Below are 24,584 nucleotides of genomic sequence, written 5' to 3' on the forward strand. Positions count from 1 at the left end.
TAGTGATGAGTGGGGGTTGTGATCCCACTCAATTTTTTTTTTTCATTAATTTGGTTTGGTTTTTAGTTTGACCACCTTTTATTTATATTCACATTTTTTAGATTTGAGCTTACTCATTTACTTTTCCTTTATTTTATATTATATTAATAGAACTTGCCTTCTCTAAATTAATTTCTGGATCTGTCCTTGAGTTTATTGACTTTGTTTAAAGTTGTTGAGCACTTCAACACACATATTCTTTGGTATGATGCTCGAAGTTGAATTACCATTTTAAAACAAGTATGTTGAGGACTTAATGGGTTGAAGTGCTATCATTCTATTAAAGTTTAGTTACATATAATGACAATTTTTGTTCTTATACGGTTGATTAATTCTGGGATGTATTTGTAAAATTTTAAAAATTAGGACTTGAAGGAATTTGATAAACTTTAAGGTGTCAAGACTCCAGCAACAGAACAAAAAGCCAAAGCAAAAAAATTTAACACAAGAATATATTTTTTTAAAGAATTATAAATTTTATGGTAAAATATTTTTTTTTTAAATTTTAGAATAACCGAAATTATTTTACTACTAAATTTAAGGTGTAAATTAGACGATAAAAAATTAATTTAATATATTATTAATTTTAAAAATTCATATACGGCAAGTGATTTTATTATTTTTAAAAACGTTAATAAAGAAAGTTATTCATATACGGGGTTATATTAAATTTAACCATTTTTTGAAAAAAGGCTACAAGTAAAAATAAAATAAAGCACGCAACCGCCATTTTTCTAAGGCATGAAAGAAAATGTTCTTTCCATCAAATTATGCTTTCCACTGACATTCAACATTCCATCTACCCTTCAATCATCAAATTCAATCATTGCCTAGGTGGGTTTGTGCTTGTTTTGCGTCTGTATTCGTTGGTTTCAGAGAAAACCATAACTGAGGAAAAAAGAGAGAATTTTGGTGAAGAAAAATGGGGGATTCGGAGGAGGAGAAACGTCTCCTGATTTGTGAAGAATACGCCCTCCAACATTGCAAGATTGGAGGATGTGATGAGAATTCGAAAGGAAGGCAGAAGTATTTGGCTCAGACTAGGAGTCCCTCTGATGGCGGTGATGTGCGGTGGTTCTTTTGTAAAGTCCCTTTGCTTCCCAATGGTTAGTTTTGCTTTGGTTTGGTTTTGACCATGTGAACGTTTTTGTCTTTCTGTTGAGTTTGAGATTTGTTGGGTTAGTGGAATTAGTTGTTTGGTTTTGATTTGGGTTATGCATTGAGTTCCTTTGCTTTTTAATGGTTAGTTTTGGTTTTATTTTGTTTTATTCATGTGAAATTTTGTGTCATTTGTTGAGTTTGAGCTTTGGCAGGTTAGGGAGATGTTAGTGTGATTAGTTGTTTTGTTTTTTATTTGAGTTATGCATGAATTCCTTTGCTTTTTAATGGTTAGTTTTGGTTTGATTTTGTTTTATTCATGTGAAATTTTGTGTCATTTGTTGAGTTTGAGTTGTGGTAGGTTAGCGAGATGTTAGTGTGATAAGTTGCTTTGATTTTGATGTGGGTCTACATTGAGTTCCTTTGCTTTGTTTTTGTTTTACCCATATGAAAACTTATGAGCTTTATTTTATTTTATTTTTTTTATTTGTCGAGTTTGAACTTTGTTGAGTTTGTGAGCCGTGACTGTGATTAGTTGTTTCGGTTTTGATGTGGGTGTGCATTATTTTCTTTGCTTTCTAATGATTAGTTTTGCCATGGTTTGCTTTTGTTTTAGCCATGTGAAAAATTAGGTCTTTCTATAGAGTTTGAGCTCTGTTGGGTTATTAAAGTTATTAGTATTACTGTGATTAGTTGTTTTGGTTTAGATGTGGATATGCATGGAGTTCCTTTGCTTCCAAATTATCTGTTTTGCTTTGGTTTCATTTGGTTTCATTTGATCCATATGAAACTTTATCTTTCTAAAGGCTTTGAACTTTTTTGGGTTGATAAGCTGTTAGTTTGATTAGTTGTTTTAATTTAGATATGGGAATTCATTGAGTTCCTTTGGTTTGGTATTGCTTGTATGATAATTTTATGGTCTTTTGTGGACTGTGAGCTTTGTTAGCTAAGCAAGAACTTTACTTTTGTTGGTCATCGTGATTTAGATGTGGGTATGTCTGCATTAAGTTCACTTTGCTTTCCAGTGGTCTCATTGCTTTGGTTTGATTTGGTTTTACCCATATGAAAGTTTTGTGGCTGTCTATGGAGTTTGAGCTTTATTAGGTTAGCTAGCATGTTACTGTGATTAGTTGTTTTGATTTAGAAGTAGCCACAAGTATGCATTGAGTTCTGTTGCAGTGTTACTTTGCTTTGTTTTTACCCATATAACATTTTAAGTTTTTATCTGGATTTGAGCTTTGTTGGCTTAGTAAGCATGTTACTTTATTAGCTATTACAAGTTAGTTGTATGTGGAATATTTTATTTGATAAATGTAAGTACTATCAGAATGTTGAAGACTAAGTCATAGTGCCTCCCAGATGGGGTTCCATTGTGAGCAAATATTTGATTAATAGCTGCAGCAACACAAATTCTAGTGGTTTGTTTCTCTTTAATAGATTTAGTCATTAATATCTGTGTCAAATCAAAGATACGTGTGAGTTTTGATGAAATATTGCTCCTTTTGTGACTCTACAGAGCCAGCTGCTTCACTCCCTCGAACTGAGATAGTGGGAAAGAATGAATACTTTCGTTTTGGTATGAGAGATTCTCTTGCGATAGAGGCATCTTTCTTGCAGGTTTGTTAAATGATTATACCTTTCCTTCAATTTTTATTAGGATTTTGGATTGGCTTTCAGACTATCAACCTCTTTTGATTAACAAATAAGTTCCTTCTAGTTGATGTTTTGTTCTGATGCAAGATTTTATGAAATTTCCTTAAGATATTGAGGAGTCATGGTTAGAAGCAACCAATATAAGTGATTTAATATAAAATGATTTTTAGTTCTAAGAAATTTTTGTTGAGCAATATTTGCATGCTACTGTTAGACAGGTCTTTCTCACTAATGCAATTCGCTAAATGCTTATCTGTTGAATGTACCTTTACAGACAGAGGAAGAATTGCTCTCTAGTTGGTGGAAAGAGTATGCAGAATGTAGTGAAGGTCCAAAGGAACAACCTAGTTCCAATAAGAAATTGGAAAAGCAACCAAGTCTTGCTTCCTCAGAAATTACTCCTAGCTATATGTAGAAGAAGAAAGGGTTGGAGTTCCTGTAAAGGGAGGACTTTATGAGGTAACCCTTTTTCTGAGGTTTCAGCTGTAATTGTTGTGCGTGTTGAGTAAGAGTGAAATATGGCTTAAGACATGATTTATTAACTTCTTATTATTATTACTGTTATTTTTTTGTCATGTAGATCTGGATGCCATGTTTCTTGTTCTTTATTCATTTAGTTATTTTAAAAACTTATGTTTTGACCTTTTTAATTATTTATATATTCTGGTCTGCGAAACTCTGAACTTTTGAGCATAAATTTTAATTTGATTTTTTTAATTATTGATTTATATTTAAGAGCCGTCTTTTTTTATTACTCAACTCAGAGAATACTTCTGAAGATCAAATCCTTAAAAATGTTGCAGGTAGATTTGGTAAAGAGACATTGTTTCCCTGTTTATTGGAATGGAGACAATCGACGTGTTCTTAGAGGTCATTGGTTTGCTCGTAAAGGGGGCCTTGATTGGCTTCCACTTCGTGAAGATGTTGCTGAACAGTTAGAGATTGCTTACCGTAGTAAGGTTTGGTGCAATAATATCTGATACTGTGAACGATTATGTTATTTGATAAGTTGGAATCTATATAGACCTATTTCCTAGTTCATAATGTTAGTATGCCTGTAATTTGTATATATAATGACCTGCCCTCTGGGGTTAGGAAACTCATTATGAAAAGTGTATATATTTAAAAGACTGATGTAGATTGATTACCTTCTTTAATCTATGCAATTTTAGGATGCAATGGCTTTCTGACAATAGCAGTCTACAGTTTCTTTGTCATTTAAGTTGTACTTTTATTGTCATTCCCTTCTTTTAATTAACTGTATTCGGCATTATGCGTTGGTTTACCATTTTTGTATGGGAACAGTAAGAAGTTTGACTTTCCCTAGGTTTGGCACCGGAGAAGATTTCAACCCTCTGGACTTTTTGCAGCTCGAGTTGATTTACAAGGCTCTACCCCAGTATGTATATTGCCTTGTGGATGGGAATTTCCAATACCTGCTTATGAATGTCTGCTGCATATGTACGTGAAAAGATTGATGTATCTTGAAGTTGTGCATGTAGGGACTTCATGCACTTTTTACTGGCGAGGATGATACCTGGGAGTCTTGGCTCAATGTTGATGCTTCTGGTTTTTCTGGTGTCATTAGTTTCAGTGGAAATGGAATTAAGTTAAGGCGTGGTTATTCGAAATCCCAGTCAAAAAAACCAAGCCAGGTCTCTAATCTTTCCCTTTTAAAAATTTTACTAGCATAAAAACTTCTATCATCTTCATTTGTGCCTTATGCTTCAGGAATATGTAATTAGATCCTGGTTAGGGAATTTAATAGCATTTCTTTTCTTGGAATATATTATAAGTAATTTATGCTTGATTAAATAAATTCAGTTGGAACTTTCTGTCTTTCATCAAATTGGTCTGCTTCTGTTTGAAAATACTTTTGATTGGTGGTAATTATTTTTCTTTAAAGAATTTAAGTAATGTTATTTATGTGTATTCCAACTACATTCAGGAGGAATTGCGTCAGCAGAAAGAAGAGGAAATGGATGATTATTGTTCTCAGGTATGGAATCTGGCATTCCGCTTCTTGTTCTTATTTGTCTTTTTTTCACCATTAAAATTATGCATGCCATTATTAAGTTTCCCTGAAATGCATTTTGGCTATTTTTTCTTGATTATTAATTTGAATAATATCTTTACAAATTCAGGGTTTCTTATGAATAAAAAACATGAGGTTTTTTTGGGGGGCTAAATTTGTTATATTTGTAAGAAAGTCAAGGCATTGGTGATTGAGTGAGTAGGCAAATAATTTATTTAATCCTGACTGGGGACATTCTCTAGGATATAAACTCACACGAATATATGATTCACCTATCTGTCTTAGTATTATAACATGCTGGTCATTGTATCTAAGTGTAGAATATATGAACATCAAGCAAACTATAAGCGATAGACATAAATAATATTGCATCAGTAAAACACTCGCTGGTGTTGGAATATTTGTGGGCCTATAATGAAACCTATTTTTCTCAGTTTTTTATGGATTAAGTGATGCATTCGGTGCCCTTAGATGCTAGCATCTACTGCCATGTATTTGCTATGATCATGTTTATGGAAAGAATAGGGTTACCAGGAAGCTTGGCAATTTACAGTGGTTCTTATGAATTTTTGAGTTGAGCTTTGGCAGGTTAGGGAGATGTTAGTGTGATTAGTTGTTTTGTTTTTTATTTGAGTTATGCATTGAATTCCTTTGTTTTAATGGTAGTTTTGGTTTGATTTGTTTTATTCATGTGAAATTTTGTGTCATTTGTTGAGTTTGAGTGTGGTGGTTAGCGAGATGGTAGTGTGATAAGTTGCTTTGATTTTGGTGGGTCTACATTGAGTTCCTTGCTTTGTTTTTGTTTACCCAATGAAAACTTATGAGCTTTATTTTATTTTATTTTTTTATTTGTCGAGTTTGAACTTTGTTGAGTTTGTGAGCCGTACTGTGATTAGTTGTTTCGGTTTTGATGTGGGTGTGCATTTTCTTTGCTTTCTAATGATTAGTTTTGCCATGGTTTGCTTTTGTTTTAGCCATGTGAAAAATTAGGTCTTTCTATAGAGTTTGAGCTCTGTTGGGTTATTAAAGTTATTAGTATTACTGTGATTAGTTGTTTTGGTTTAGATGTGGATATGCATGGAGTTCTTTGCTTCCAAATTATCTGTTTTGCTTTGTTTCATTTGGTTTCATTGATCCATATGAAACTTTATCTTTCTAAAGGCTTTGAACTTTTTGGGTGATAAGCTGTTAGTTTGATTAGTGTTTTAATTTAGATATGGGGATCATTGAGTTCCTTTGGTTTGGTATTGCTTGTATGATAATTTATGGTCTTTTGTGGACGTGAGCTTGTTAGCTAAGCAAGAACTTTACTTTTGTTGGTCATCGTGATTTAGATGTGGGTATGTCTGCATTAAGTTCACTTGCTTTCCAGTGGTCCATTGCTTTGGTTTGATTTGGTTTTACATATGAAAGTTTTGTGGCTGTCTATGGAGTTTGAGCTTGTTAGGTTAGCTAGCATGTTACTGTGATTAGTTGTTTTGATTTAGAAGTAGCCACAAGTATGCATTGAGTTCTGTTGCAGGTTACTTGCTTTGTTTTACCCATATCATTTAAGTTTTTATCTGGATTTGAGCTTTGTTGGCTTAGTAAGCATGTTACCTTATTAGCTATTACAAGTTAGTTGTATGTGGAATATTTATTTGATAAATGTAGTACTATAGAATGTTGAAGACTAAGTCATAGTGCCTCCAGATGGGGTTCCATTGTGAGCAAATATTGATTAATAGGCAGCAACACAAATTCTAGTGGTTGTTTCTTTTAATAGATTTAGTCATTAATATCTGTGTCAAATCAAAGATACGTGTGAGTTTTGATGAAATATTGCTCCTTTTGTGACTCAACAGAGCCAGCTGCTTCACTCCTCGAACTGAGATAGTGGGAAAGAATGAATCTTTCGTTTTGGTATGAGAGATCTCTGCGATAGAGGCATCTTTCTTGCAGGTTTGTTAAATGATTATGCTTTCCTCATTTTTATTAGGATTTTGGATTGGCTTCAGACATCAACCTCTTTTGATTAACAAATAAGTTCCTTCTAGTTGATGTTTGTTCTGATGCAAGATTTTATGAAATTTCCTTGTGATGTTTAAAACTTAACCCTCCCTCAAGGGCAAGTAAATTAATCTTGTATAACAAATAATAAATTAATAATTGTGATATTTCATGGATTAAAAAAAAAAAGAAAGAAAGAAAACTACTATAGGGAATTCATAAGACTATTTTGAATCTGAAAAAAAAGTATTAATTTAACAAATTATTACTAAATATTGAAGACAACTTTCCCTGATTTGCACCCGAAAGCCCAAACCCGCTTATAAAGCCAGGAATCCGATCCAAAACAATGCCAGCTAGGAATTAACGACTATAATAATTAGAACTAAAAACAATACAAAAAACTACAAAAGGTAAAATTACAACCCCAAAACTTACTATAGACATTTGAAAAACCTAACAACAATACCCCGGAATTGAATATTATTATTACGCATATTAATTAACAAATAATGAATCAAATTTCTCTTAAGTAACGTAAAATCTTAAGTAACATTTTTCTCTCGAGTTTATATCAAATAAAGTACTTTGTATTTCAGTTGAGGGAGGTTGAAGAATAACCATATTTTAAGGGTTTTTTTTTTCTTGAAAAATAAGTCCTCTAAATAATTTCATGTAGGTCGAGCAACTATTTTTTATTTAACCAAATTCGAACAAACATAATATTTCTTAAGGTTACCTTCATTTTTTTAATAAGACGCTTAACACACTCAATAAAGTGTTAGCCACAGTTGATAATATGTCTGTCAAGTGAGTTCATAAACAAACCTAAGTAGTGATGAGTGGGGGTTAGTGATCCCACTCAATTTTTTTTTTTCATTAATTTGGTTTGGTTTTTTAGTTTGACCACCTTGTATTTATATTCACATTTTTTAGATTTGAGCTTACTCATTTACTTTTCCTTTATTTTATATTATATTAATTCGAACTTGCCTTCTCTAAAATTAATTTCTGGATCTATCCTTGAGTTTATTGAGTTTATTAAAAGTTGTCGAACACTTCAACGCACATATTCTTTTAGTATGATGCTCGAAGTTGAATTACCATTTTAAAACAAGTATGTTGAGGACTTTAATGGGTGTAAATGCTCTCATTCTATTAAAGTTTAGTTACATATAATGACAATTTTGTTCTTATACGGTTGATTAATTCTGGGATGTATTTGTAAAATTTTAAAAATTATAGGACTTGAAGGAATTTGATAAACTTTAAGGTGTCAAGACTCCCAGCAACAGAACAAAAAGCCAAAGCAAAAAATATTTAACACAAGAATATATTTTTTTAAAGAATTAATAAATTTTATGGTAAAATATTTTTTTTTTAAATTTTAGAAATAACCGAAATTATTTTACTACTAAATTTAAGGTGTTAAATTAGACGATAAAAAATTAATTTAATAATATTTTTTAATTTTTAATAATATAAATTTTAAAAAATTCATATACGGCAAGTCATTTTTATTATTTTAAAAACGTTAATAAAGAAAGTTATTTCATATATCGGGGTTCATATTAAATTTAACCATTTTTTGAAAAAAGGCTACAAGTAAAAATAAAATAAAGCACGCAACCGCCATTTTTCTAAGGCATGAAAGAAAATGTTCTTTCCATCAAATTATGCTTTCCACCTGACATTCAACATTCCATCTACCCTTCAATCATCAAATTTCAATCATTGCCTAGGTGGGTTTGTGCTTGTTTTGCGTCTGTATTCGTTGGTTTCAGAGAAACCCATAACTGAGGAAAAAAAGAGAGAATTTTGGTGAAGAAAAATGGGGGATTCGGAGGAGGAAACGTCTCCTGATTTGTTGAAGAATACGCCCTCCAACATTGCAAGATTGGAGGATGTGATTGAGAATTCGAAAGGAAGGCAGAAGTATTTGGCTCAGACTAGGAGTCCCTCTGATGGCGGTGATGTGCGGTGGTACTTTTGTAAAGTCCCTTTGCTTCCCAATGGTTAGTTTTGCTTTGGTTTGGTTTTGACCATGTGAACGTTTTTGTCTTTCTGTTGAGTTTGAGATTTGTTGGGTTAGTGGAATTAGTTGTTTTGGTTTTGATTTGGGTTATGCATTGAGTTCCTTTGCTTTTTAATGGTTAGTTTTGGTTTTATTTTGTTTTATTCATGTGAAATTTTGTGTCATTTTGNAAGCTTCTTTCAATCCAGGTTCCTTGTTTAAAATGACATTTTTCTGCACAGGTTCATGATAGTCTTTCTAAAGCTTTGGACCATAATTAGATGGGTTGTTTTGTAGTAGGGGATACCTGATCCACTATCTAAGTTTTGCCAAAGCAGTATACGTCTAAGTTTCCTATCAAAAAAAAGTTCTAAAATTGCTTCACATCCTATGCACACTAAACTGGAGCATTGGTCTGTTGGAGATATCTTGAGCATAGACTGTCACATTTTCTTTTGGCAAATATTATGCTATAATTCTTTATAGTCTTAAAAAAAGAAAAATGTAGCTGATGTCTTGAGCATAAAACAGTCACATTTCAGTCTGTTAAGGTTGAAATTTGAAATTTGTTTGAATTTTGAACTGATGAAGATGCACTTCTGCTCCTCCAGGTTTCAAACCAATTAAATTGGTTATATCTGAAATTTCTTAAACAAAATCCTGGTTATGACGGAAAGGTATGCAGCTAGTATCTATTTGTTAGGCTGTAATGATTAAGTGACAATTTAGCTTATATTAACATTTGTTTAGGTTTCTATATATGGTCATTCCTTGGGAAGTGTCCTCTCGTATGACATCCTCTCCCATCAAGAGAATCTATCATCCCTATTTGCAATGGATTGGAGGTACAAGGAACAACAAGATACCATTGAAGAATCTTCCCATGCCATGAACAATCAACCTTCTAATGGTGACTCTTCAGCTGATCTGAAGGGTAAAAGCTCCACTAAGACAAATGAATATGAGGATAAGGTGGGGTCTGCTGATGAGGACAAGATTTGATGAGTGTACAATCAACTCATCTAGAGCACGAGGAAGCACCTGCTGAAGATTTTTCTTCTCTTGTGGGTACTGTTGTGTCAGATACTGCAACAGCTATAGACTCTGAGCAAACAGCTAAAGAAGATATGGTCATAAGTATGGTCACATCCTGTTTAACGAGCCAAGGATATAAAATTGACCTTTTCATGCCAGATACTTTTTGTGAAATCTTTGGTTCATAATAATAGACACCACTTTTTAATGAAATTTTATGTGTTTCAGATTGGTTCCCTGAAAGCCAAAATAGCAGAGCTGGAATCGTACAATCAAGGTTGAGTTACGTGTAGGCTTGCATTGGGTTAATCTTTGATCTTCACTTCTATTTTTGGTTCTATGTTATGGAAGGGGCTCTTGTGTGTTAATATCTCTGGGTTTTATTGGCTGCATAAACAGAAAAATGCGTTACTTGCCACTGAGCCAAAGCAACCCATTTCTGAGAAGCTTGAACCTATGCTAGATGATGACCCAAAGAGTTATACCCCTTATATTAAGTACACAAAGCTCGAATTCAAGGTCAGAACGGAACTTCTTACGAGCTATAAATTTAAGATGGTGAATCTTGTTACTGATTTGACATTAATTCTTACATATCAGGTTAACACATTCTTTGCTGTTGGATCACCTCTTGGTGTCTTCCTTGCCCTCCGAAATATCCGTATTGGAATAGGTAATCCTCAATGCACTTGTATGATTGAAATTTTGATGACTGAATATTCTCACTGTTGCGACATGACATTCAGAGAAGTATTCTGTATATTTGTAAATATTTATATCATTTGGCCGTGGGTGTGGATAATGAAGTATACTTTTGTTCCTCATGGTTTTGAGAAATGCTTTCATCTTTAGAATCTCATTAGATCTTTATTGAAGTTTAAAGGTTTTCACGTTTTTTGTTATTGGACTTGATTTTACATCGATTNTGTCCTCTCGTATGACATCCTCTGCCATCAAGAGAATCTATCATCCCCGTTTCCAATGGATTGGATGTACAAGGAACAACAAGATACCATTGAAGAATCTTCCCATGCTATGAACAATCAACCTTCTAATGGTGACTCTTCAATTGATTTGAAGGGTAAAAGCTCCTCTGAGACAAATGAAACTGAGGATAAGGTGGGGTCTATTGACAAGGACAAGATGAGTATACAATCAACTCATCTAGAGTGCAAGGAAGCACCTGCTGAAGAATTTTCCTCTCTTGTGGGTACTGTGGTGTCAGATACTGCAACAGCTATGGGCTCTGAGCAAACAGCTAAAGAAGATATTGATCAATTGGTTCAAAGTTCTAGTGACACAATGTCATCAGACAAGGCTGGCTTCAATGAAGCTAACCATGTGAATGGTGGTGTCCTGGATGGTATACTGGAGAGAGCGGCTGAGGAAGAATCCAAAGATACATGTGATAAGGACAACAACACAATTGATCTTCTGAAGAAAGAGGTGCAAATTTGTACTGTTTTCTTCTTGGCTTTTTTTCAACACTAATGCATTTGTCTTTTATTCATAAGTGTGGTCACATCTTGTTTAATGAGCCAAGGATATAAAATTGACCTTTCCTTGCCAGATACTTTTTGTGAAATTTTTGGTTCATAATAATAAACACTACTTTTTAATAAAATTTTCTGTGTTTCAGATTGATTCCCTGAAAGCCAAAATAGCAGAGCTGGAATCGTACAATCGGGGTAGAGGTATGTGTAGGCTTGCATTGGGTTAATCTTTGATCTTCACATTCTATTTTTGGTTCTGTATTATGGAAGGAGCTCTTGTGTGTTAATATCTCTGTTTTATTGGCTGCATAAACAGATAAGAATGAGTTACTTGCTATTGAGCCAAAGCAACGCATTTCTGAGAAGCTTGAACCTATGCTAGATGATGAAACAAAGAGTCATACCCCTTATATTAAGTACACAAAGCTCGAATTCAAGGTCAGAAATGGAACTTCTTATGAGCTATAAATTTAAGATGGTGAATCTTGTTACTGATTTGACATTAATTCTTACATATCAGGTTGACACATTCTTTGCTGTTGGATCACCTCTTGGTGTCTTCCTTGCCCTCAGAAATATCCGTATTGGAATAGGTAATCCTCAATACACTTGTATGATTGAAATTTTGATGAGTGAATATTCTCACTGTTGGGACATGACATTCAGAGAAGTATTTTGTATATTTGTAAATATTTATATCATTTGGTTGTGGCTGTGGATAATGAAGTATTATTTTTGTTTCTCACGGTTTTGAGAAATGCTTTCATCTTTAGAATCTCATTAGATCTTTATTGAAGTTCAAAGGTTTTCACGTTTTCGTTATTGGACTTGATTGTACATCAATTTGAGTGGGAAATTCAGGATAAATTATGATTAGTTAGAAGAATTTAACAGAAACATTGATTGAGTTTTAATCTCAATACAAAAGCACAGAATAGAAAAACAAATCAGAACGATTTTTCATTAAGAATAACCAAGTCATACGAGAGTAATCGTCCACAAATGTAACAAAATATCTAAAACCAGTTTTAGACAGAACTGGAAGGGACCCCAAACATCAGAGTGAACTAATCAAAGGGAGAATTACTCTTTATTGACTCTAGACTAGAACTGACCTGATATGTTTAGCAAACTGACATGACTCACTCTAATGTACACTTTATTAACCTGAGACACATCTCTTCAGTGAAGGAAGAGATGGATGGCCCAAACGACAATGTGCTTGAAACGGGGATGCAACGCCAGAACAAGCGATAGGTGTAGATTTTGGTCTGTCGGAATATATAACCTCCGATTCATGTCCTTTACCAATAATCTACTTCGTCGTAAGATCCGAAACAAGCATAATCGGGAAAGAATAAAACACAACAGTTAGAGCACGAGTAAGTTGGCTAACAGAAATCAAATTGAAAGAAAAATCTGGTAAATGTAACACATTTGACAAGGGAAGCTATGGAGTAGGGGTAACTGTGCCAACCCAGAACGTAGGATGGTGACCCATCTACCAAAGTCACATTCGAAATGGTTTTTGATTGATAAGTAGCAAGAGACTGGGTACCTGACATGTGATCTGTTACAACCATGTCAATGACGAATTTGGAGGATGAGGAAATGAGACATGTATTTAGCTTACTTGGTCAACCATAGCCGTGACAGGAGTAGGTGAAGCTTTTAATGATTCCTGGTACAATGAAAACTTGGCAAATTCATCTGCAAGATAAGAACTGACTGATCCGAAGTATCATTAGTGGATGCAACATGGGCAGAGGGATTTCTTTTATTTCTGTTTTGAAGCTTTCTACAATCACGCTTTATGTGTCCTGGCTTATGGCAATATTCACACAATTCCTCCCATATTACTATTTGATCCTCCTCCTCTGTTGCTATTTCCAATTGTGATCGTCCATATCAGTCATTCTTTTGACTGACGGGAGCACCACTAAACTTACCGGTGGGTACCTTTTGTTCGAAGTACCCTACTAAAGACATCCTGCAACGAGAGGATCTCTAGACTAGCTAGAACCTGAGACTTACAGTCTCAAATTCAGAAGGAAGACCTGCAAGAAAACTCATGACTGCCATTTGCTCCCGTTGTTTTTGTTGACTTTGACATCAGCACTGAAGGGTAACAACATGTTCACACTTCATAAGTCTTCTTAAACTCCATAAAATAAGTTGTAAAAGACTTATCTTGTTTCTCTGCACAGTAGAATGCCTTACACACTTCATAATATAAGAAACATTCCCTTTTCCAGAATACAGAAACTCCAAATAATCAATCAGTTTTTAATAAACTCACAATGATTTAGGCCAAGTATCCGCCGTCAATAGAGTTCTGTATTTTAGAATCAACCGAGCATCATCCTGGAGCCATGTCTTTTTCGAATCATCCTCAGTGGATCTACAGTCATATGACATCTTTATCAATACTCCACAAATACAGTATAATAGTTTTACGCCAATCATGATAATTAGTTATCCATGAGCTTGTGTTCTGTAATTTTCGACATCGTCGTATCATTTCCATCACCGGCTTTGTATCAGACATGTCTTAAACGATGATAATCCCAATGCACACCCACAACGGTTAAAACAAAGCAAACTAACCAAATTTTAGTGAACCATCAAATCAATCAACAGCCACCACCAACCAGAGGCCACAGCACAACAAAAATCCAATAACCAACAAAAACAGTCCAAAAGATCACAACTAAATCCTCAGAAATATCTAACAAAGAACATCAGTGAACTAGTAAGAGATTACCCAATCTAGCACGAAAATGTTTGTACAGTACCGGCGAAGCTACAAGATAATCGGAGGAGCGTTAGCGTGGACGCACTCTTACGCGCCGATGCGTGGTACTGTTCACCAGAGTTTCAGGTGGCATGAGCTCACGTGTGGGGATACTGATGGCCGAACTCGGGTTTTGCCGTCGGCTTCTGAATCTCCTTAGGTGGCGGTGTTAAACAAATTTCAACCTAAGGTGTTCCCAATTTTGAAACCCAAACCCTAATTTCCCAATTTTGAAACCCAAACCCTAATAACCTTTTAAGGCTCAAATACCATGTAAATAAACGTACTAAGGATGAATATTCACACACACTTCTCATACATAGCTTAAAAGGATACTATTTATATACACTTGTAGTGTTCTAAACTAGGTAGGTGATCAATCTCTTTAGAATGCAAGTGATCCCTTAATCCAGGATTTAATGTGATCCCTATAATCTAAGAGTTATATACGTCTGTAACACTTACTTTTTGTCATGTGAAATTTGTAATCATTTTCCATCAAGAAAGATTTTTACTTTGGACAGGTGTCAAAATTTTTAGTCTACTGCCATCGGTTTGGAATCATTTAAAAGAGTCATGTCTGTATTGTTGTCATTTTGTATGCTAAGTGTGTTTCTCTATCACTTTATATTTGTTTCCATAGCAAAATCTTCTTCTCTTGTTTTCTTATATGTTGTTGTTGGTTCATTGAAGTGTGTTCCTTATGCCACTGTATTTGTGTTTCAGTGGAGAAAAGGTTTGAAGCTCAGTGCAAAACTGCAGTTGAAAAATTCCTTTAGATGGTGTACAGGGTTTGCGTGTCATGCTCATTGCAACATTTCATGATGTGTTATACTACATGAGCCCCATCTACTGTCAGGATATTATCAACTCGGTACTAGTTATTTTGTTTTCAATTTCTCACCTTCTCTTCTTTCATTTCTATTTCCCAATGACTAAGTTGTTTCATTATTCAACTATAAGCTTCTTTCAATCCAGGTTCTTGTTTAAAATGACATTTTTCTCAGGTTCATGTGTCTTTTTTAAAGCTTTAGACCATATTAGATGGTTGTTTTGTAGTAGTGGATACCTGATCCACTACCTAAGTTTTTCCAAAGCAGTATACGTCAATTTTTCCTATCAAAAAAAGTTTTAAAATTGCTTCTTCATCCTATGCAGACTAAACTAAAACATGTCTGTTGGAGATATCTTGAGCATAGCAAGACATGACATTTTCTTTTGGCAAATGCTATGCTATAATTCTTTGTAGTCTTAAGAAAAATGTAGCTGAGTGTCTTGAGCTAAAACGTCACATTTTCTTTTGGCAATGATATAGTTATAATTCCTTGTGGTCTTAAAAAAAAGTAGCTGATGTCTTGACATAAACGTCACTTTTAGTCTGTTAAGGTTGAAATTTGAAATTTATTTGAAGTTTGAACTGATGAAGATGCACTTCTGCTCCTCCAGTTTTCAAACCAATTAAATCGATTTATCTGAAATTTCGTAAACGAATTTTTGGCTATGACGGAAAGGTATGCGGCTGATATCTCTTTGTTAGGCTGTAATGATTAATGACAATTTAGCTTATATTACATTTGTTTAGGTTTCTATATATGGTCATTCCTTCGGAAGTGTCCTGTCGTATGACATCCTTTGCCATCAAGAGAATCTATCATCCCCGTTTCCAATGGATTGGATGTACAAGGAACAACAAGATACCATTGAAGAATCTTCCCATGCTATGAACAATCAACCTTCTACTGGTGACTCATCAACCGATTTTAAGGGTGTTAAGATATTAGGAAAATAGAGATATAATTTCCTAGATTGACTGTTAATTATTAGGAAAATAGAGATAGTATTTCCTAAATTGATTTGTGTAAATATGGTAGACTAATATGGTGTGTATATCCTTGATTATTTAGGATCATTCTTTCCTAATTCATGTAACTTGTACATTGTATAAATTCCCATCTTGCTTGGGAATGATCAAGCAACATATTTCACAATACTGTTGTTTCATGGTATCATAGCCAGGTTGGTTCTTGGCCTTCTTCTTCTTCTAAATCCATCTATTTCAAAAAACCCTAAAACATATCTTAAAGAGGTGCTCCTCTTGGCTTTTGGGGAGTTTATTTCTCGATTCTCTTGGTTCGTCGGCATCTTTTGGTTCTTCTCAGGCATCGGTTTCCTCCGTTCTTCCTTCTTTTGGTGATTCAACTCTAACAGAGGGTGTTTCTACCGTTTTGGATTTATCTCTCACTTCTCTTGATTACAATGGCAGAAGCATCAAAATCAGGTGATATCAAACCATTCTTCTCTTCTATTTCTAGTTCTCCAACAATTACTACAGTCAAGCTTCAGGGTAGTAGTAATTATGTGTCATGGGCTGCTTCAGTAGAGTTATGGTTTATGGGGCAGGGTTATATGATCACTTAAGCAAAACATCCTGATATTTCTACTACTGAGAGGGCTAGTTGGTTAAAGTTGATGCTCAGTTATGTAGTCTCCTTTGGCATTCTTTAGACCCTAAATGTCTAATTTGTTTCAATCGTAAAACTTGTTGTAAGGTCTGGACCAAAGCAAAAACTTTGTATACGAATGATGTGCAAGAATATAGAGTGTTTTCTGATATGTCCACCTTCAACAAATAATCAAGATATGGAGAGCTATTTAGGGCAGATAAAGACTTTAAAAGATCAATTGATTCCTTATGCCAGTATCGTATAGTACCATTGAACAAGAGAGAAACGTGACAAATTCTTTATGGTCCTAGCCTTAATCGACTACGATCTACCTTGGTTCTATTCAAGATCAAATTTTAGCTAGCCTACCATACCATCTTTGGAAGATGTATTTGCTCGATTACTGCGTCTTTCTTTAAACCTAGGCGGTACTAATGAGGTTGAGACATCTGTATTAGCTATTCAGGCAGGAAATTAGCAAGACAGAGTGGTTCTCAAAAGGGAAAAGGAAAGGGATCTAGACCACATTGCACCTATTGTGACAAGAATGGCCACAACCGAGACACTTGTTGGGCTTTGCATGGGAGGCCACCACTCATCTTCTAATCAATCCACCGCTCATATGGCTCAAGCAACTGGAGATGGACTCTTTCCCTTACCCGATGCTAAAGATCAACAATCCAACTCCATTACTTGTCTGGCTGATTATAATGAGTATCTTCAATATCAAGTTGTCAAGCAGCAGTCATCCTCATCTGGTGCTCCCAAACTGGTAATTCATTTGCCATCTGCAGGACCTCCTCCACTGGCCCATGGATTTTGGATTCCAGAGCATCTGACTACATTTCTGGTAATAAAATCTTTTATCTGAAATTACCTCTTCTCCCACTTTATCAAAAATTACTCTTGCTAATGGTTCACAACTATGGTCAAAGGGTAGGAGAAGCTCGACCACTTCCTTCCATCTTTAAACTCAATCTTATTCGCCCTTGACTGTCCATATAATCTGATTTCTATTAGTAAGTTAACCAATATCTTAACTGTTCTGTCACCTTTTTGCTGACTCTGTTGTGGTGCAGGATTAAACACAAGTCAGACGATTGGAACAAGACATCAATCACATGGACTGTACCACCTTTTCGATCCAAATCCGCCAGTTGCCTTCACCTCTGCTGCGTCTACCACATTCTTCATAGTCGCCTTGGTCATCCAAGTCTTACCAAATTTCAGAAATATTATCTAGTCTGTCTACATTATCTTCTTTTAATTGTGAGTCATGTCAACTTGGAAAACAAACTAGAGCTTCCTTTCCCAAGCGAGTCAATATAGGGCCATCTCAATGTTTGACATTGTTCACACAGACTTTGGGGTCCTAGTCGTGTTAGTTAACTTTGGGTTTTTATTATTTTGTTACTTTTATAGATGACTATTCTCGTAATACTTAGGTATTTTTAATGAAAACTCGTTCTGGGTTATTCTATCTTTCAGAATTTTTGTGCTGAGATTCGTAATCAATTTGGTGTTTCTATTAAGATTTTGCGTAGTGATAATGCTAAGGAATATCATCTTCTCCCTTTACAAAGTATATGTTTTTCTCAGGGTATATTCACCATACCTCTGTGCCTATACTCCTCAGCAGAATGGGGTTGCCAAACGCAAAAATCGTCATCTTATTGAAACAGCCTGTACCTTACTTATACATCATCATGTCCTCTTCGATTTTGGGGGGATGCAGTTCTCACCGCTTGTTACATGATTAACCGTATGCCTTCTTCTGTCTTGCAACTAAGAGTCCTCACTCTATTCGTTTCCTAGTAAAGACCCATACCCAATACATTTACGGGTGTTTGTTCATTTGCTTTGTTCATGATCACACTCCAGGCAAAGACAAATTATAGCCTAAATCTGTTAAGTGTATCTTCTCAGGATATTCTCATCTCCAGAAAGGTTACCGTGCTATGACCCAACCACCAACAAATATTTTGTTTCTGCAGATGTAACTTTCTTTGAGACATCTCCATACTTTTTGAAAACACCGTCAATAGCAATCTTATCCCTGCCACCTTACCTATCCCATCCCTCCTTCCTCGTCGATGGATCGTCCTCCTCTCTAAGTTATATCTCGTCGTCCTTGTCCTCCTACTAATCCCAAGTTTATTCTACGGTCTTTAATGGTCTCAAGAGTCACCTAGAGCATGGTTTGGACGGTTCAGTTCTGTGATTCAACAATTTGGGATGTCGCGAAGTACAGCTGATCATTCAGTATTTTTCCGCCGTAATGATCATGGTAAATTTATACTTGGTTGTCTATGTTGATGACATGTCATAACAGGTAATGACCAAGATGGGATTTCTCAACTGAACAGCACTATTTGCCACTTTCAAACCAAGGACTTGGGGAAGCTAAAGATTTTCTGGGGATTGAGGTAGCACAGTCTAAGGCTGGTATTGCTATATCACAAAGGAAGTATCCTTGGACATTCTTGAGAGAACAGGTTTGTTAGACTGTAAGCCTGTAGATTCTCCTATGGATCCCAATGTCAAACTTGTTCCTGGATAGGAGGAGCCATAGAAGACCCTGGAAGGTATTGAAAATTGGTTGGTAAGCTGAATTATCTCACAATCACCAGACCATATTCCTTTGCAGTTAGTGTGGTTAGCCAATTTCTCCAGGCCCCATGTAGTGGTCATTGGGACCAGCAGTTCGCATTCTCAAGTATATTAAAGGAGCTCCAAGACAAGGCTTGCTATATGAAATAGGGGTCATTCTCAAATTGTTGGGTATTCTAATGCTGATTGGGTAGGGTCTCCATCAGATAGACGATTTACTTTTGGTACTGTTTCATGATTGGAGGTAATCTAATATCTTGGAAGAGTAAGAAGCAAGATGTAGTAGCTAGATCAAGTGCAGAGACGAATATCGGGCTATGGCTCTCGCGACTTGTGAGCTCATCTGGTTGAAACAACTCTTCAAGAATTGGGGTGTAATGAAGTGAAGCAGATGAAACAATATGCGACAATCAAGCTGCTCTGCATATTGCCTCAAATCCAGTCTTTCACGAAAGAACAAAGCATATAGAGGTTGATTGTCATTTTATCCGACAGAAGATTGAATCCGAAGCATTGTCACAGTTTTGTCAACTCTAATGACCAGCTAGCAGATGTTCTTACTAAGTCTCTCAGGTTCCCGAATCGGATACATTGTAACAAGCTTGGAACATATGACATATGCTCCAGCTGAGGGGAGTGTTAAGATATATTAGGAAAATAGAGATATTATTTCCTAGATTGACTGTTAAGATATATTAGGAAAATAGAGATAGTATTTCCTAGATTGATTTGTGTAAATATGGTAGACTAATAGTGTGTATATCCTTGATTATTTAGGATCAATTCTTTCGTAATTCATGTAACTGTACATTGTATAAATTCCCATTTTGCTTAGGGAAATAATCAAGCAGCATATTTCACAAACACTGTTGTTTCAAAGGGTAAAAGCTCCACTGAATTTTCTGGAAAACTAGAAAATTATGTGATCATGTTGTTAAGAGGCTATGTAATTGCTTCATATTCAATGAATGAGGCATGCACATTTTATATATTATTTAGATGATGAAATGTTTTATGGCATTTCAATATGCCTAGTTTTTATTCAATTTGAAAGTTTCTTTTTATGTTTTCTAGTTAGAAATGATAACACCGTTTTGTTGTGAAGTATATCTCTTATTTGTCTATTTTTACAGATATATCATCATGTCGTCACTTATTCTTAATTGCTTACTGTAATTTAACGTACTAAGGATGAATATTCACACACACTTCTCATACATAGCTTAAAAGGATACATATTTATATACACTTGTAGTGTTCTAAACTAGGTAGATGATATATCCACATTATTTCACAAACAGCTTGTGCCATAGCCCTATATTCTGACTCTACACTTCATCGTGACACGACATTCTGCTTCTTGCTCTTTCATGATATTAAATTTCCTCCGACAAAGATACAATAGCCTAATATGGATCTTCTATCTACCTTGGAACCTGCCTAATCTGCATCTGAGAAACATTCCATATGAGAGTGACTATGATTGGCATATAATATACCACGTCCAGGGGCTCTTTTCAAATAACACAAGATCTGCTCCAAAGTTGCCCAATGATGAACTGTTGGGGAGGCCATAAACTGACTGACAACACTTACTGAATATGCAATATCTGGACGAATCACCGTAAGATAGTTCAACTTCCCGACCAATCTTCTATATTTCTCAGGATCTCCAAATAGTTCACCATCTTTCGTAAGCTGCATATTAGGAACCATCGGAACACTACATGGCTTTGTCCCCAATTTCCCTGTCTCATTTAATGAGTCGAGCACATATTTCCTCTGAGAGAGGAATATACCTCGTTTGCTCCTTGTAACTTCAACCCCCAAGAAATACTTCAATATCCCTAAGTCTTTTGTGTGGAACTGGGTATGGAGAAAAGACTTAAGAGATGTGATGCCCACACTATCACTCCCAGTAATAACAATACCATCCACATACACAACTAGAAGAATGATGCTAGTTTTAGACCGTTTGTAGAAAATAGAATGGTCAGTTTTACATTTTAGCATACTGAATCTCTCAACAGCCTGACTAAACTTTCCAAACCAAGCACGAGCACTTTGTTTTAAACCATACAGAGATTTGCGAAGATAACATACTTTCCCATACTCCCCCTGAGCAACAAACGTAGGAGGTTGCTCCATATATACCTCTTCCTGAAGATCGCCGTGAAGAAAAGTATTCTTGATGTCTAGCTGATGCAAAGGTCAATCATAAGTAGCTGCCATAGAGATAAACAGCCGAATAGAGGTGAACTTAGCCACAGGGGAAAAAGTATCAGAATAATCAACTCCGTAGGTCTGAGCATATCCTTTAGCAACCAGACGAGCTTTTAGTCGAGCAACTGACCCATCTGAATTAACTTTAACTGTAAACACCCATTTGCATCCAATTGCCTGTTTCCCTAAAGGTAAATCTACCAATTTCCAAGTACTATTGTCATCTAAGGCATTCATTTCCTCTATCATTGCATTACGCCAACCAGGATGAGAAAGGGCTTCATGAACAGTTTTAGGGATAGTAATAGAATCAAGGGAAGCAATAAAGGAGCATGATGAATGTGACAAATGATCATAAGAAACACAAGAAAAAACAGGATAAGTACACTGTCGTTTACCTTTTCGCAATGCAATAGGAAGATCATCACTTTAAACTGGATCGGATGATGAAGAAGTTGGTGCCGGACATGAAAAAGAAGGAGGTCGACGACGAGAGTAAACTTTGACAGAAGCAAGATCAGAGATAGGAGCCGATGTAGGAAGCACAGGAATAGTGACAGGGTCAGAGATAGGCATCGGTTCAGATATCGGTGCAGGAGAAGTGAAGGTATAAATTAACAAATCATCATTATCATTATCCTTTTGACGATCTGCAAGAGAAGAGCGAAAGTATGGTGTTTCTTCTAGAAAGGCAACATCAATGGAAACAAGATACTTATTAAGACTTGGACAATAACACCGATATCTTTTCTGAAGTCGAGAATAACCAAAAAAGACATATTTTAATGACTTGGGATCTAATTTAGTGACTGATGGTCGAACATCCCGAACAAAGCAAGTGCTATCAAAAACCCTAAGTTCAAGAGGAAATAATGCTTTGTTAGGAAAAAGAATAATGTACGGGGTCTCACCATGAAGGACAGAAGATGGCATGTGGTTAATCAAAAAGCAGGCGGTGGAAATTGCATTAACCCAGAATGGTTTAGGAACATTCATTTGGAATAATAAGGCTCTGGCAGTTTCAAGAAGATGTCTGTTTTTCCGTTCTGCTATTCCGTTTTGAGATGGAGTATCAACACATGAATTTTCATGAAGAATGTCATTCTGAGTCATGTAATTTTGAAAAGAAACTGACAGATATTCTTTTGCATTATCACTGTGCAATGTATGAACAGAAACATTGAATTGAGTTTTAATCTCAATACAAAAAGCACAGAAATAAGAAAACAAATCAGAACGATTTTTCATTAAGAATAACCAAGTCATACGAGAGTAATCGTCCACAAATGTAACAAAATATCTAAAACCAGTTTTAGACAGAACTGGAAGGGACCCCAAACATCAGAGTGAACTAATTCAAAGGGAGAATTAGCTCTTTTATTGACTCTAGGACTAGAACTGACCTGATGATGTTTAGCAAACTGACATGACTCACTCTAATGTAGACACTTTATTAACCTGAGGACACAATCTCTTCAGTGAAGGAAGAGATGGATGGCCCAAACGACAATGTGCTTGAAACGGGGATGCAACGCCAGAACAAGCGATAGGTGTAGATTTTGGTCTGTCGAGAATATATAAACCTCCAGATTCATGTCCTTTACCAATAATCTACTTCGTCGTAAGATCCTGAAACAAGCAATAATCGGGAAAGAATAAAACACAACAGTTAAGAGCACGAGTAAGTTGGCTAACAGAAATCAAATTGAAAGAAAAATCTGGTAAATGTAACACATTTGACAAGGGAAGCTATGGAGTAGGGGTAACTGTGCCAAACCCAAGAACGTAGGATGGTGACCCATCTACCAAAGTCACATTCGAAATGGTTTTTGATTGATAAGTAGCAAAGAGACTGGGATTACCTGACATGTGATCTGTTACACCAGAGTCAATGACGAATTTGGAGGATGAGGAAATGAGACATGTATTTAGCTTACTTGAGTCAACCATAGCCGTGACAGGAGTAGGTGAAGCTTTTAATGATTCCTGGTACAATGAAAACTTGGCAAATTCATCTGCAGAGATAAGAACTGACTGATCCGAAGTATCATTAGTGGATGCAACATGGGCAGAGGGATTTCTTTTATTTCTGTTTTGAAGCTTTCTACAATCACGCTTTATGTGTCCTGGCTTATGGCAATATTCACACACAATTCCTCCCATATTACTATTTGATCCTCCTCCTCTGTTGCTATTTCCAAATTGTGATCGTCCAGATTCAGTCATTCTTTTGACTGACGGGAGCACCACTAAACTTAACCGGTGGGGTACCTTTTGTTCGAAGTACCCTACTAAAGACATCCTGCAACGAAGAGATCTCTAGACTAGCTAGAACCTGAGACTTAGCAGTCTCAAATTCAGAAGGAAGACCTGCAAGAAAACTCATGACTGCCATTTGCTCCCGTTGTTTTTGTTGAACTTTGACATCAGCACTGAAGGGTAACAACATGTTCAACACTTCATAAGTCTTCTTAAACTCCATAAAATAAGATGTAAGAGACTTATCTTGTTTCTCTGCATGGTAGAATGCCTTACACACTTCATAAATATAAGAAACATTCCCTTTTCCAGAATACAGAAACTCCAAATAATCAATCAGTTTTTTAATAAACTCACAATGATTAATTAGGCCAAGTATCTCGCCGTCAATAGAGTTCTGTATTTGTAGAATCAACCGAGCATCATCCTGGAGCCATGTCTTTTTCGAATCATCCTCAGGTGGATCATCAGTCATATGACATCTTTATCAATACTCCACAAATACAGTATAATAGTTTTACGCCAATCATGATAATTAGTTATACCAATGAGCTTGTGTTCTGTAATTTTCGACATCGTCGGTATCATTTCCATCACCGGCTTTGTATCAGACATGTCTTAAACAGATGATAATCCCAATGCACACCAACAAACGGTTAAAACAAAGCAAACTAACCAAATTTCAGTGACACACCAAATCAATCAACAGCCACCACCAACCAGAGGCCACAGCACAACAAAAATCCAATAACCAAACGAAAACAAAGTGCCAAAAGATCACAACTAAATCCTCAGAAATATCTAAACAAAGAACATCAGTGAACTAGTAAGAGATTACCCAATCTAGCACGAAAATGTGTTGTACAAGTACCGGCGAAGCTGACGAAGATAATCGGAG

The 24,584-nt window shown here is 35.6% G+C and overlaps 1 protein-coding gene and 1 long non-coding RNA gene across 2 annotated transcripts in view; both read left to right on the plus strand.

Annotated features, from left to right (window-relative positions):
• The first annotated feature begins 961 nt into the window (after window positions 1–961).
• LOC116106623 (phospholipase SGR2-like) overlaps window positions 962–24,584 on the plus strand; it is a 30,294-nt gene continuing 6,671 nt past the window's right edge. Inside the window, exons 1-7 of the mRNA XM_031392982.1 lie at window positions 962–1,145; window positions 2,654–2,754; window positions 3,196–3,249; window positions 3,594–3,749; window positions 4,118–4,189; window positions 4,293–4,445; window positions 4,739–4,789. Coding sequence (XP_031248842.1) covers window positions 962–1,145; window positions 2,654–2,754; window positions 3,196–3,249; window positions 3,594–3,749; window positions 4,118–4,189; window positions 4,293–4,445; window positions 4,739–4,789 — 771 coding nt within the window. The remainder of the gene's footprint in view (window positions 1,146–2,653; window positions 2,755–3,195; window positions 3,250–3,593; window positions 3,750–4,117; window positions 4,190–4,292; window positions 4,446–4,738; window positions 4,790–24,584) is intronic.
• LOC116106521 lies at window positions 9,111–10,543 on the plus strand. Its single transcript, XR_004124328.1, has 5 exons — window positions 9,111–9,505; window positions 9,579–9,965; window positions 10,092–10,140; window positions 10,263–10,382; window positions 10,464–10,543. It is a non-coding gene; the product is annotated as an uncharacterized LOC116106521 (long non-coding RNA).

Source organism: Pistacia vera, unplaced genomic scaffold, assembly GCF_008641045.1.
Source record: "Pistacia vera cultivar Batoury unplaced genomic scaffold, PisVer_v2 Contig52, whole genome shotgun sequence".
NCBI lineage: Eukaryota > Viridiplantae > Streptophyta > Magnoliopsida > Sapindales > Anacardiaceae > Pistacia > Pistacia vera.